The 15,200-nt window shown below is 30.2% G+C and overlaps 1 protein-coding gene across 1 annotated transcript; it reads left to right on the top strand.

Annotated features, from left to right (window-relative positions):
- The first annotated feature begins 7,647 nt into the window (after positions 1–7,647).
- On the top strand, positions 7,648–15,037 carry LOC130979173 (cyclin-dependent kinase F-4). The gene is made up of 19 exons (XM_057902545.1): positions 7,648–7,950; positions 8,849–9,118; positions 9,197–9,248; positions 9,332–9,930; positions 10,014–10,092; positions 10,172–10,240; positions 10,334–10,423; positions 10,511–10,649; positions 10,921–11,023; positions 11,104–11,156; positions 11,256–11,322; positions 11,473–11,581; positions 12,494–12,559; positions 12,662–12,730; positions 12,873–12,933; positions 13,014–13,130; positions 13,976–14,007; positions 14,255–14,330; positions 14,575–15,037. The coding sequence occupies exons 4-19, from the start codon at positions 9,923–9,925 to the stop codon at positions 14,796–14,798; spliced, it is 1,362 nt and encodes a 453-aa protein (XP_057758528.1). The 5' UTR covers positions 7,648–7,950; positions 8,849–9,118; positions 9,197–9,248; positions 9,332–9,922; the 3' UTR covers positions 14,799–15,037.
- Positions 15,038–15,200: the final 163 nt, after the last annotated feature.

The following is a 15,200-nucleotide window of genomic DNA, read 5'->3' as shown; positions in this document are numbered from 1 at the left end:
AGATGAAGATTTGGAGTTCACCTTCTGAGAAACTAGATTCCACGTCTAACACAAATGGGCCTGGTAGTTTCTTTTTTTTGTTGGTCCCCGTAGGCCCTTTGTGGGTGAGAATATGGTTGGGTCTGGGTCCTTTGTCGCCCACGGTCCTGACAAAAACCATTTTTTAATAAATCGTGGATTGTTCAAGTGATAAAAAAATTTTTTATCATTTGTTTGTTTAAATAAGTGTTGGGAGTTCGAATCTCACTTATACATATAACAATCCATTGACTAGACTTTTAAATAAAGTTCAAATCGATCACGAATTAGTTCTTTATCTGCCGCGTTAGAGAATACCGTTGCCAACCAAAAAAGTTCTTTTAATAAAAAACCTTTTTAATGACGGTTGGTTTGTAAAATTTTCAGTCCCATTTTACATAATAAGTTGGAAGATATTAAATTGTTTCTAATGTCATGCACATAAGATGCACTTCTTAACATCACCATAAGTCATAACTACATTCTAGAGAGAAATATTCAAATTGCTCTTGCCAACAACTTGTGTCCCATTTCTCATAAGAATTTCATGATTTTCATCCCTAACTTCAGAATTTTTTGAACAAGTATTTGTCATGAAAAACATGAATAATTATATTATACCTGAATCAATCCACCAACCAACACCTTTTTAAAAAAAAAAGTTTGATGTAGCCAGTAAATTTAATTAGGAAATGAGCTTGTTTATTTAAGTTTTTTGAAAAAAAAAATATTTTTTTAAAAAAAATGAATACTTATTTTATTTTTGTAGTCATTTCTTTTTTGGTGACTATTTTTGTAGTCATTTATTCATGCTTCTAAAACTTGAAAGTAGGAAATACACAATTTTCAACGTTTTTTGAGGAGCCGTTAAAAATAAATTAATAATTATCCAAATAAGTCTCCAAAAATTTAGAATTGGATATTTTAGTCTTGAAAGAAAATTAATATACAGATTAATCTCCAAAGTTCTATTCCAGCAGACAAATTAATCTCAATTCATTTTTCGGTAGAGTAATTACCTAGATTAGTCCCCAAGAAAAACTAATGTACAAATCAATCCCCAATGTTTCTCTCTATTAGACATAATAGTCCTCTATCCAAAAATAAAATTACATAATAATTATTTTATTTTATTTTTTGACGGAGGACTGTTATATCTAATAGAGAGAAAAATTGGAGATTGATTTGTACATTAATTTTTCTTGGAGCTAAACTGTCAATTATTAAAATCTTTGGAGACTAATCTGGATAATTAGTATGCTAAAAAATGAACTGGGGATTGATTTGTCTACCGGAGTAAAACCTTAGAGATTGATCTGTGTATTAATTTTTTTTGTGAACTAAAATATCCAATTTTAAAATTTATGGGAGTGATTTGGATAATTACTCATAAATAATATAAACATTTATTACTGTTAATATTTTATGATCAATGTTTTGTTTCAATCTATCCTTACATATATTTAAAAAAAAAACAAATATAACATTTTAGTTTTAAACTTATACATATAGAGAGAGAAAGAGAGAGAGAGAGTACAAAATATATTTATGTTTAAATTATATATCTTTATCTTATTAAACAAAAATATTTAAAATATAAGTGGTAATTTAATTTTATTTATCACTAATAATTTAAATGATTAAATTATTTAGTTTTTTAATGTTAAAAAATTAAAATTATTAAATAATTAAAAACAATCATATAATATATTGTTTTTTCAAATATAAGTATAATCTTTGTTGTAATTTTATTATAAAAAGGTTTAAATATTTATCATAGTTAAATAGTTTACTAAATATGATTCCAATAAAAAAAATTAAAAATACATTTAAATATAAAATACTTTTTATAATTTTTAAACCACACAAACAAATAATTTAGCAGCCCAAGTTGTTACTTCCCTAGGATATAGGAGACCTAATTTGTGTGGTGGCATGCCAGCATTTTGCCACCTTAGAACATATCTTCATACAACCTCATCATCTTTCGGCAAAGATATGTATAGGATAGCATTAGCACACTCCTTGTCTCATGAATATTCCATTCTTTTTTGGAGTGCATGCATTCTTCAACCACAAATTTGTCTCTCTCCATTCTTTTATATTATTATAATCATAATAATAGATATATGTATAAAAGCATTATTATTATTGTTATTTCTCTTGACTTAAATTTTAATATATTATTAGTATAAAAATAATTTTAGATGAATATCTAATTATATAATATTATATTAATAAAAATAATTATTTTTTATATTAATTGTGTTAATAGTTAGGGGTGACAATATGCACTTTACTTGCGGATATCCAACCCGACTCCACCCAGTCGGGATAGGTTTCAACCTGATCCACAACAGGTATGGTAGGGTGCAGGTCGAGTAGGAGCGGGTTGAGCCTCAACCCTACTCGATTAATCCACACTCTATATATAAATAATAAATATGTTATATACTTATATAAAAATATGTTTTTAGTAAATGTTAAACCAAAGACCTCTCACTAAATGCAAAAGATTATTAGTCATTAAAAAAAATCATTAATTGATAATTGAAATTTTTTTTACATAAAAATTAGTTCTATTTTAAATTATCATCAAATTATATAATAATATTGCATTTTTTTGTAACCCGCAAATTAAGAACAGATAGGATTAAGGTTGAGATATTCTCAACCCGCAAATAAAATAGGGTTGAGTTAATATAAAAATTTTAACTTACAGATAAAATTAGGGTTGACTCCAAACTGTGGCTAAAAAATTTTGATATGGAAGCAACATGAGTGATACACTTTAACATGGTAATTTTTTGTGTTTTTTAAAAATATGAGAGTACACAAATCGGAGGGTCCGATTTGTGTTTAAAAGATTGAAAAAAATTCAGAATACACAGATCGGAGAGTCCGATTTGTGTTAAAAATTGAAAAAACTCAGAGTACACAATTTGGACCATACGAGTTCTTTGATAATGAAATTTTGCTTCACAAATCGCATGGTCCGATTTACAGTTGATGGAATTTAAAATCTGAAAAGTGGAATTCGGACCCTCAGTTTTCTTTGATCTGCGTAATTTTTTTTTACATCTTGAGAGACACAACTCGCAGGGTCCGAGTTCTGCTCCCTCTAATCCCACAACAAGGTAAAGCACCCCTCTTTTCCATACGCGAATCCAACACTTCATTTACTTCCATATTCAAATTAAATTTTTCCAATCTGTACCATTGCCACTCTTATGAATAGTCATTCAAAAGATTATATAAAATATTTTTTACTGTTATTATATAAAAATTAAACTCGTGCGATAATATATTAAAAAAATTTAGCTAATATGTATTTTTATTACACATGATAAATTTATCACTAGTAAAAAATTTTAAATATTTTTTATTTATTGAATATAAAATAAATATATTAAAAATTTAAATTTTTTATATTTTTAATTAACAAAATTTTAATTTATAAACTTAACATACAAAATAGATAAACCCTAAAAAAAATGTCTAATATGCGTTGTGACTTGTGACTTTGTATGTAAATCAAAAGTTTTGGTAAGATAAGATAACATTCATCTGCATATGATCCATGAAAATTGGTTGTCAAATTGTGACCTAATCGAAGCATCCAATTAAATCAAATCAGCCACAAATCTCACACCATCTAGTAGCCAGTGGCCACTGGCCTCACCGAACTTTATCCATTATGTTATTAAGGTTTATGGTCCCAACTTAATTACAACTATTATATACTATTGTTGTATTAAAATTAAACATAAGATATCAAAATAAATTAAACAACACTCTAATTGGTAGTGATGAAGTGTTATCCTTTTTCTCTGTTATGCTATAGTTGTATTAAAATTAAACATAACATATCAAAATATATCATTATCTTATTAGATCAATTCATTTGAAAAAAAATGTATACAAAATTGAAATTTTGAGTTTATTTAAAAATCTATTACTAATATTAGATATTTATTACCTGTATCTATAAACTAAAATTCTCTCAACATTCCTTTATTTTTGATGAAGATAAAACTTGAAGTTATTTAATTTTAGAGAAATAATTCTTGAACACTTGAATTAACCAAAGATCAATGAAAAAAAATAGAGAACAAATAATAAAATAAATAAGTAAATAAATAAATAAAAGTGATGATAATAAGGACATGCCTAGATTGGAATCCAAGTTACTATAGTGCGACAAGAAGGCTTGAATATTGTAACTCGCTCTAGTGCATGCCTATGGTTACAAAAATGTTAACAATTCCAATTATCAAGTGTAGTTGTTTTCATGTGAAGTTGATGATTGATCGATGTTAAATAATAATTTATTTAAACATATTAAATTATCTTACGATTCTCAACTAATAACTTCACATAAAAACAACTATACAGCAAGTCAATAAATTTTCACCTTCAAATAATGGTTTATGGTTCATGTTTTTCATTCTATTCCGTAGGAGGCTTTTAACTACCAAAAAAATTAAAAAAAAATAAATGAAAAACATCATCATTTTATGGTGTTAAGTTAATAAATCTCTCATTTTATAAATCTCTCATTCTTTTTTACTTTTTTTTTAATGTGAGATTAATTTTATATATATATATATGGAATACGTAAATTTAAACACACCTTTTTTCAGGATGTTCATATATATGATTGCATCATTACTCCTTATTACAAGTTTGCCCACGTACAAATTGAGTTTATTGACAATAATAATCAAAGTCGTTAATTTGAAAGGTTGATTATTATTAGGTCCGGTTTGGGTTGGCAACTATATATAATATATCCTCTTTCCCCGGAAGAAATCATTTACAACTTGTTATTTTGTGGAAGCTAATTAAGGGTTATATTAAAAAATATTGGTCATTACTCAATACTATTTGTGTAACGTTGCGAGAAAGTAACAAGAGAAATGAAACATTATTCTTGTTTAATTATTATGATGGCCAGCCTAAATGGGCCAACATCATCACCATTCTAATTATGAAAAAACCAAAGGCATACCTAATTTGACAATTCCACTGTGTGATAATGACCATAACATGTCGTATTGTCTTAGGTCACGAATGGGAAAAAGTTTGTGATCAGATCTATATTTATTGCTCGGTGATTGTAGTAGGGCCACATCTTCTTAATTATAAATTTATAATATAATTTAATATTTTATGTTCGTCACTACTAATAATTTATTTGCTTCTTTCTTTTCAAAACAATCGAAAATCCAATCATATCTGATTTTCTTTCCCGTTATCATGTTATCACTTTAAATTGTTTATGACTAATATTCTTGTTATAGGATTAATAATATTTAAAATTACTAACACACTAATTATTAGTTGTTATTATCACTTTATTTTAACACTGCTAGCAAAATACAGTGTAAATGGATCACTTCTAACTTCAAACCTAAGCTTTTAGAGTTTTAGAAATTCATAAGGTTGATGAAGAACAAAGAATGATAACATAATATTGATTTTGGTTTATATGTTAGAACCTGGCATTATAAATTTCATGGATTTATTTAAAATTTAAGATTGATCGAATCTAACTCGATGTAAACTAAATAGTATATATCTCCCAAATAATAGCATGGAAAGGAAGATAGGAGTCAAATTATACCATTTCATTTAAATAAGACAATAAATTTTACTTAACTACTAAGGTAAGTTTAGATTGACTTTTAAAAAATATTTATATCTTTTTACCTTAAAAAAAAAGTTTAACAAACAAATTATTTTATATTTGGATAACTATTTAAAAAAAATTCAAATATCAAAAATGTACTTTGTTTTTTTTTTAAAAAACAAGGTTTTGTTAGTATTAAATTTTTTTATATTTGTAATATTTTATTTTAATTTATCCAAATATATCTAAAATTTAGTAATACCATAATAAAAGTGTGAAAGAATGAGAAACTAAAAAATGAATAATTTTTATTGTTTTATTGTTGTTTCTAATGAGAGAACAATCTATTTATTTATATTAATTATTAAATTAATTTTAAATTTTAAAATAAGTTAAAATAACTAGAATTTCTCTATCATTCTATTAATGAAAGATAAATATAACTAAATTAAAAAAGATAAGAAAAATAAATTTGTTTAAGAAGAAAAAGATAAAATGACAAATAAAAATAAAATAAGAATTTAATAGTAAGAAAAGAATAATATATACTATCTATCTAAGTCTTTTTATTTTAAGTTTAATCAAATTGGTCTAACATAATAAAAATCAATTATGACTAATATTATTTTAAATTTTATTATTTAATTTGGTTGAACTTAATTCATAAAAAAACTTAAATGTGTAACATTACTCATAAAAAAAATACTTTTTTTTTGGTTCAAATAAACCAATTCAAACCAACATTAAATTATAAGATAAACTACATATATAAAATTCATAATTTGACTTAAAAAAATATAATTTAGTATATATTAGTCAAATTTATACGTGTTGAGATTGTGTGTCTTAATATCTATTTAAGACCAAAATTAAATGCTATGTTTATAGTATCATAATAGTTATCAATATTTAGGAGAAATTATTTTTTAAAGAATTAAATAACTGTGATATATTACTGAATTGAATTTAATGTATCATATATAATAATTTTAGGTGTGTATTTAATTATGTAATATCGTACTAATAAAAATAATATTTTTTACATTAATTACATAAATAATTATCTAAAAAAATGAATGATTGTGTAAAATATTTTTACATTGTTAATACATTAAAATTAGACTAATTTTAATAAATATTGAAACAAATTTGATGTTTTTCAAAAATATTTGATGATTTTTGTATTTTACACTCACGTAAAAAAATCTGACACAAATGTAATTTAATAAGATTGAATTATAATTGATTGAACTTTTTAATCTTTTAAAAATATAAATAGTACTACTGTATTGTATAAAAAAATAAATTTCTTATTTGACTAAATACAATGCGAATAGTTTTTATTGATAAAAATAATTCAGCAAAATCAAATTGTGTTATAAGCCATGTTAGTGTATTTCACCATATTAAAGTTTGGTTTGTTAAAATTTTTTAAAAAGATGTTTATATTTTTAAAAGCATAAATTTTTTATTTTGTATTTGATAAATAAAAAAGATCACGTACTAAAAATAATTAAAGTGAAAATTTTTAAAGTTAATTGGTATTTTTTAAAATTTAAAAGTCTAATATAACTTCATATATTAACTAATTTTTAAATTTAACGCTTAAATTTATGTCTTTTATAGTATTTTTAAATTTTAAAAAATATTATTAAACGTAATTATTGTTATTTGTATTTATTAAAAATTATTTTTAATTTGATTTATCAAATATAAATACTATATTTTTTAAAAAAATTATCTTTTAAAAGTGATTTTTTATAAATTACTTTTAAAGAGTAAAATTTACCAAACTAAACCTAATTTAAATATTAAAATTTTTTTCCTCAAAATTAAACTCCATATTATTATTAGAAAAACGAATAAAACATGAATAGAGACGCGGAATGAGAAAGGAGAGCGACATATGAGAACCCACAGGTTGGAAGCGAGAGCGTAGCAGAAAAGCAGCTATAAATAGATCCAAGAGTGTGAATCGGAGTTGGACTCCAAGACCAGAAAATACCCAAATCTTTTTTTATCTTTTTTTAAATTCAAAAATAAATTTTTTATTTTTAAAAAATGAACAAAGAAAACGAGGCGGTGCCTCAAAACAAAGGTGCGAATAAATTAGGTAAAGGGTAGACACACAATTCCCCTATTTCTTTGTTGGCACGAATCGCATATAACACATCACAAATAGAGAGAAAGGCAAAACAAAAAAAAGGAGGAAAAAAAATAGGGGGTATCGTAGAGGAAGAAGCTCTGGATTCCGCCTCTTCCCGTCCTTCGAGACGGTGGTTATGCTGCTTAATTTTCAGGTCCTCTCTCTCTCTCTCTCTCTCTCTCTCTCTCATAACCGCTCTTTGTTTCTCTCTCTCTCTCGTTCTCCGACGCCAATTTGTTATTATCTTTTTATTCTACGCGTTTTTTTTAGATCAGATCTGATCTTCGTTTAGATCCTTATGATTTAGCTGCGCGGTTTGATTTTACGATTGTTTCTTTGTTTAAATTTTGGTTTTGCTTTGGATTTCTTCGATTTCTGCTTGTATCTTTTCTCTTTGGACGGTTGCGATCGAGGAATGGCGTTCGGTTTGATTGAAGATCATGTGGATTGGTTTTGTACTTTTGTTTTATGGATTGTGTAGGATACCTCCGGGGTTGAATTTGCCTATCGTCATGTGTCTGGATAGTTTGTTTATTAGGTTTGTAACTTCTAATTTGAGCTTCGGAGATAATTAGGGTTTGGGATTGGGATTCTGGTTGCGTTTCTGGTTGTTGGACAATTATTGGCGTCTAAACTCTCCTGTGCAATTTTGTTTGTTAGGTATTCTTGGTGTGTTCTATCATCTATCTTTTTTCATATGAAGACCTGGAAATCTTGCCTGATTACCTTTACAATTTTGCTGTTGAAACGTGAATTCAGTTTTGGGATTCAGCTTGGTCTATACATGATTGGTTTTGTGGAGTCAGTACTTGCATAGTTTCGTTACTAAATAGTAAATATTAATCCGGAAAACGTTCACTTGTTGGATAGGGTTTTTCTAATTTCACTGTTTTTATTAGAGCATCTGAAGCTATAAGCTGTCTAATTTCTGTCACTCAGCATTCTGTTGATACTTTTGTTTTTGCTCTTATTAATATAGGGAGACATGTTAACAATGTGCATTCTGGGATTTATAATCCAATCTAAGGTTTGGACCCGGTTATCTGCTGCAGGTTGGCCTGAATTTGAATCCAAGTAGTTGTGATATATTTTCCCAGACATGGAGGGAGTTAGTTTCTCGACGAATTGCTACCAGTATCGGTTTTTTGCATTCCAAGAAGTGCTCGACTGGCGGTTCTTCATCATCTTCATCATCGGAAATTTTCTTCTGGTTTCCTTTGTTAATTGCACTTAGTGTTCTGCTCCCGTTTAATGATCGGCACAGGGTACGTGATGCTAGTTTCTTCTGATACAGGTGCTGCATCTTTAGTGCACTTGTACAAGTAAGAACTTTTTCTTTTTCTTGTTTTGGATGACACACCAATCCAATGGTAGCTTCTTGATCATTGTTCCCTTGGCAGTGCATTACTGACCCAACACTCAGTTATTATATCTGGTAGAACCTCTTCTGGGGTAAGAATCTACAATGGAGAGACTCAACAACAATTGTCTGTTTAGATTTATCAAAATCTAATATAATATTTCTTCCTTTACAGGGCTGAAGTATATAGATTGGTGACTGTATACTGGATGCTGACTAGTCTTTGAGTGAAGCATTTGCGTTGAATCATTGCAGACTGTAGTTTTCTGGCAATTGTCTTCTTGTTGCTCTTGATGGGGTATAGTTGGTGACGATACATCAGTTACCTGAAAGTTCTGAAACAAATACTGCATAGTTTAGATGAAGTAGATATTACCATAGTCTTGAAGTCTTGGGTCACAGTGATTTTAGCTAGAGATTAATGCTAATGCTTTGATCACTCTTGTGGTTGGACCTGAGAACCTGAGAAGCATCAGTATGATCTCTGGTACTTGTTCATTTCTACTACCGTTGTCCTGCAACCATAAAGCCGTGGGTCTATTAATGAATAAGGCTGTGCAGCCCTTCCATCAGATAGTTTCTGCTTCCATGCCCTGTTTTGCTACGACAGAAAATTGATGGTGGATTTTGCTGGATCAGCAGTCATCTGTTAATATCTTATATACCTCTGAGCATCATCTGCAATAGATAAATGCCATCTATCATTTGTGTTTTTGTTTACTTTAGTTGAATAAAGAAAGAGCTGATTTGTATTTTCACGGGAACAATGGAGAGGTTCGTTTTCCCCAGACGTTGCTATCCCCTTCCTTATACCCATATGTTAGAATTCCTTACAAATTTTTTTGTTGTGGATACAGGTACAAGTTAATTAAGGAAGTTGGTGATGGAACGTTTGGGAGTGTTTGGAGAGCTATTAATAAGCAAACTGGAGAAGTTGTAAGTGTGCTCCAAGTTGCATGATCAATGTGCTTCATTTGATGTCTGCTTTAGTAATAATTAAGTCATAAAATTGCAGGTGGCAATTAAGAAAATGAAGAAGAAATATTACTCTTGGGAGGAGTGTGTAAACCTGAGAGAAGTCAAGGTGTCTCATTTTGCCGATCCTTCTGAAACCTTATTTGCCATATGGCTTTTTATTTTCTGATTATAACTTACTTTAATTTCTCTTTGTTTACAGTCACTAAGAAAAATGAACCACCCAAATATTGTGAAGCTAAAGGAAGTTATTCGAGAAAGTGACATTCTGTACTTTGTTTTTGAGTACATGGTGGGTGGCCAGTTCTTCATTAGACGTGGTCTACATCATCTTGTGCAAAGTCCAGTAATTGATGTTTCAATTTTTTGGGTGATTTAGGAATGCAACCTGTACCAACTTATGAAAGACAGGGAGAAGATGTTTTCTGAGGGTGAAGTTAGGAATTGGTGTTTTCAAGTTTTCCAAGGTCTTGCTTATATGCACCAGCGTGGATACTTCCACCGTGATCTGAAGCCTGGTACGTTTATCATTGCATCCGAATCCTTTGTTAAATGTGCTATATGATAAAATAGAGAACAAGCTTTTTGAATATGTTGGCTTTTTTTTTTTTGTCAAACTTCTCAAGAATTACCTAGCTTTTTCTATAAATTATGCATCGTTTTGGTTGACATTTTAATGAAGTTATTATTGTGCAGCAAATGGAGATTTATACCATGGTCTATTCTGATTAATTTTATCACTTGATTGCAAGTTTTGTTTTGACACAATGTATACTCATTTTTTGGCAGAGAACTTGCTGGTTACCAAGGATATCATAAAAATTGCTGATTTTGGCCTAGCACGTGAGATCAGTTCACAACCACCCTACACTGAGTATGTCTCCACACGGTGGTAAGTGCTTTCAACTCTTGTATGTAAATTGTTCAGTTGTGTGTTGTGCAGTTTATAAGTTGTACGCTGGCTTCTGTTAGGTATCGTGCTCCTGAAGTGCTACTTCAATCTTATCTGTATAGCTCCAAAGTTGGTAAGTATATGCTTTAAACAGCGATAATGATCAAATTAATATTGTTTGGAGTGATGATAAGTACCGTTTTATTTACTGAATTTTCTGTCACTCATTTAGACATGTGGGCAATGGGTGCTATAATGGCTGAACTGTTCTCTCTTCGTCCTCTTTTCCCTGGTGCCAGGTAGTCTCTCTCGCTCTCTCTCCCCCTGGTGCTATAAACTATTATGATTTTACAGCATAGAGACCATGACTAATATCCTGTTTCAAAGCAATTTGGTTTCATATCTTACTATGTTGAAATAAATATTCTCCTTCATATTTGTGCCTGCAGTGAAGCGGATGAGATCTACAAAATATGCGGTGTGATAGGCAGCCCAACCATTGAATCATGGGCTGATGGGCTGAAACTTGCAAGGGATATAAACTATCAGTTCCCACAGGTTAGAATCCCTTAGTTTGGCGTTGCTGTCTTTGTTAGTATACCTCAGGAATGCTATTTTTCCTATCAAGCATATATTTTTTATTTTGCAAAATAAATTACAATTACTAATAAACTGTGCTGTTGGTTTGTAGCAACTAGTTGTAAAGTGAATATAGTTGGAGTGTGATCAATTATTGGTGCAGTTTTTATGTCAATTGATTATCTTTATATATTAGTTCAGTAGTTCTGTATAGATTAAGTTGATTTCAATCTAATCTTAAAGAGAATAAAATTTTGTTACTGAATGGAGTTGCTTCTATATATGTATGAAGATATTTGTTAAATATTTGTGGGGCTTAATTGTTTTCAATCTACTTAACAGATAATAAAAAGTTATTACAAAAGGGAATCCTGTTATATATAGTTGCTAGGTAGATAAGATGATATAGGTATTCTATCTTTGTTGTTGAATATGTGCTTTGTCCAGTGTCAAGTCTCTTGCTTGATTCCCTGTTCTGGGTGTAGCTAGATATTGCATATGGTATATGATGTTTTTCTGCTTAATTTAAAACCGTCTTGTGCTTAGGGCCCGTTTGGGAAACTTTAGAAGTAACTTTTTTTAACTTTTGACTTATGAAAAGTAGTAGTATTAATGTCTGGTGCAATTTTCAAAATCAAATTGCAACTTTCTAAGAAGTTATTTAGGAGCTTATAGAGAAGTTAAAAAAAATGACTTCTCTCATAATACTTCTACTTTTCATCACATTTCTATAAAATAAGTATTTTTAAAGTTAAAAATCCAAATACAAAATAACTTATTTATAAGTTACTTTTAACAGAGTCATTTATTATTTAAGTTATTTTATCAAAAGGAGCTTAATTAAGTTGGTTACTCAAACTGGGCCTAAGTGGTATTTGCCTTCTGCTGCAGCTTGCTGGTGTACATCTTTCGGCACTGATACCATCTGCGAGTGATGATGCAGTCAGCCTTATCAGGGTAAAGTAGTTTTTCATTTACTGGTTATAGCTGTTAGGATGAGGCACCACAAACTAACAGTTTGTCTATAAATTCCTGTGCTCTTGTTTGCTGTTAATGAAGTCACTTTGCTCATGGGATCCCTGCAAGAGGCCAACAGCTGCAGAGGCCCTTCAACATCCCTTTTTCCAGGTAGTCAGTTGGCTCATGCATTTTGTATTATTTCATGTTTTTTTGGTCTTAACTGTCAACTGATCTGTATGTTAACAATACCCCTCCCAACATAAAAACCGTGAGCGATTTTTTGACACACTTATTTGTTGTTAACTTGTAGACTTGTTTTTATGTTCCTCCATCCCTTCGTACTAGAGCAGTGTCAAGAACTCCTCCATCTGGTTTGTATTTATCTCTCTCTTTACATTCTTGATTTACGAAAGCATTGGATGACACCATGTTATCTCCTGTTCTTTCTCAGCTGGAACAAGGGGATCCCTTGATCAGCAAGGGGTTAGGAGATATTCTGGCATGTTGCCTAATTCAAAGCTCACCAATAACTTCTCTTCTCCGAAATTACATCCTCCTTTAGCTTCAGGTGATCTGATTGGATTTTTCTATTTATATATTATATTTCCCTGCATGCCTTTTTTTTAAAAAAAAAAAAAAAATTGAATTCCACACTGGTTATAACGTTGAAGCAAAGGTTGTGGCCTAAAGGTGACAAGGGTGATTGTTTTTTCGAGTTGGAGGGAACCAAAAAGGCACATCTTGCTATAGAAATCTGACAATGTTGTTAGAGAAACAGAGTAAGATATTTGGTCTTCTCAAAGCTGGGATTAGTTATATGAATCAAATAATGCTATTGGCTCCTGTAAATTTGGTAAAAAGTTTCAAGGTGCTTGTCAACTGCTCTGTAGAACACCTCTCTTCGTAGTGACTTAAAGTTGATTGTTGATCCATAACACAAGAATAGACTGGATAACAGTCGATTTTTACCATCATGTTTCATCTAAGTATCAGTTGCCTAGATTGGATATTCCTGTGTCATGCTAGAGGAGCCTGAAAACTCTGCCTTGGTTACCAAACGCTTTGGGGGATTCTTGCCTCAGCACATTATGCATGCATTCTGTATTTTATTACCACATGGGTTGCTGGTAGTGGTTAATAGTTCTTTGGTTTTTTCTAATGAGTGGATGAATGGGTAAGGCATTAGATTGGAGACTTGAAACTTCTCTATACTTCTTCCACAGGTGCCTTTAAGCTGTTGGTTTTCAAAACACCAGTCTGACCCGAAAATATATTTAAGTCAGATACTACTATTATATATGCCATTGATGGAAATTCTGATGAATATGACGGGTTTTACTCTTTTGGGTTGTACCAGTATTTTAATAATTGATTTCATGCTGTGCGCTGAAGAATTTTCATTTAATATTACAGGTGTGCAACGTAAGCTGGATATGGTGAATCAGGTTAGTTGTCTTGATCTTGCCACCCATCTCAGCTGTGTGTTTCTTTTTACTGTGGCAGCAAGAAAATTTTAATCTGCTAATCATTTGAGTTCGGTCACATACTAGAGTAGCTCTTATCTCAAATCAAAATCGTTCTTCATATTAGTGGAGTAGCTCTACATTAGTAATATGCTTTTGATGCACTGATTAGTGATTAGTTACTCATCAGTCTCCAATGTAATGTAAACATTGTGTGTTTTTTCTGCAGAATGGAAGTAAGAATGAGAAGTCCATGAATACTGTTAAACAATCAAAATATCGACAGCCTGGAAAGGATAGCCCAAGTAAGATTTTTGGCCTTAATTGTTGTATTGGATATTTCATAACTCGAATCATTTGTTGGGATGATTCCGTATATTAATTTAGGCATGTATTTGGTGTGAACAAGTAAATCAACTCCCCCAGTATTCCTCATTTCCTTGTTACTTCTCCTCACTTCCATTCTGCCTTAAAATCAATAAATACTATCTTCTTGTGATCTATTCATGTGGTGCTCTATTTATGAGAAGTTCATGTTGGTGTTGGCAGCTTCTATGAACAAGGGGAGGAATGCGAAGGCAATTTCTGAAACAGCGGATAGGTTGACCAATATGAATGTTGGTAGTGGTACTCGAAGACATTCTATAGGACAACCCCGCCCTCCTCCAATGAAGGCTGGAGTTAATTGGATTTCTGAATCTGGAAACTTCATGCTGAGAGCTGCACAGCCGATTCCCACCGGAAGAACTTTCAGTCGAAAGGTTGCTGGATGAGGATTGCGTTACCGTTACTGTTACCGTGGGAGAATTCTATGATAGTCAATACTGTGACTGTTTCTAGTATCACATTTGTGGGTTTTTCGACTTATCTGTTGACTCGAGTCTAATCTACAAAACTAGTCTTGCTTGTGTCTGTTTTTAATAATGGTTTGATATTTCTGAGTTGTTGGGACATATACAGTTGTGCTGATGTTTTTTTATATATATATAAATAAAATGCTTTTCTTTCCCTATGTAAATAGTGGAACTCCACTTTAATTTTGTGTGCGTGATGTGGTTATTAAACTAAAATTATTTTTTGAAAATGATTACTGTTACGAAAATCTTTTCGTCATTCTAGCTACAACACAGTTTTAGTGCAAAGAATATTTTTTATGACTAACCACCGTTTTTACT

Source organism: Arachis stenosperma, chromosome 5 (assembly GCF_014773155.1).
Source record: "Arachis stenosperma cultivar V10309 chromosome 5, arast.V10309.gnm1.PFL2, whole genome shotgun sequence".
NCBI lineage: Eukaryota > Viridiplantae > Streptophyta > Magnoliopsida > Fabales > Fabaceae > Arachis > Arachis stenosperma.
This window is presented reverse-complemented; position numbering and strand designations above follow the sequence as displayed.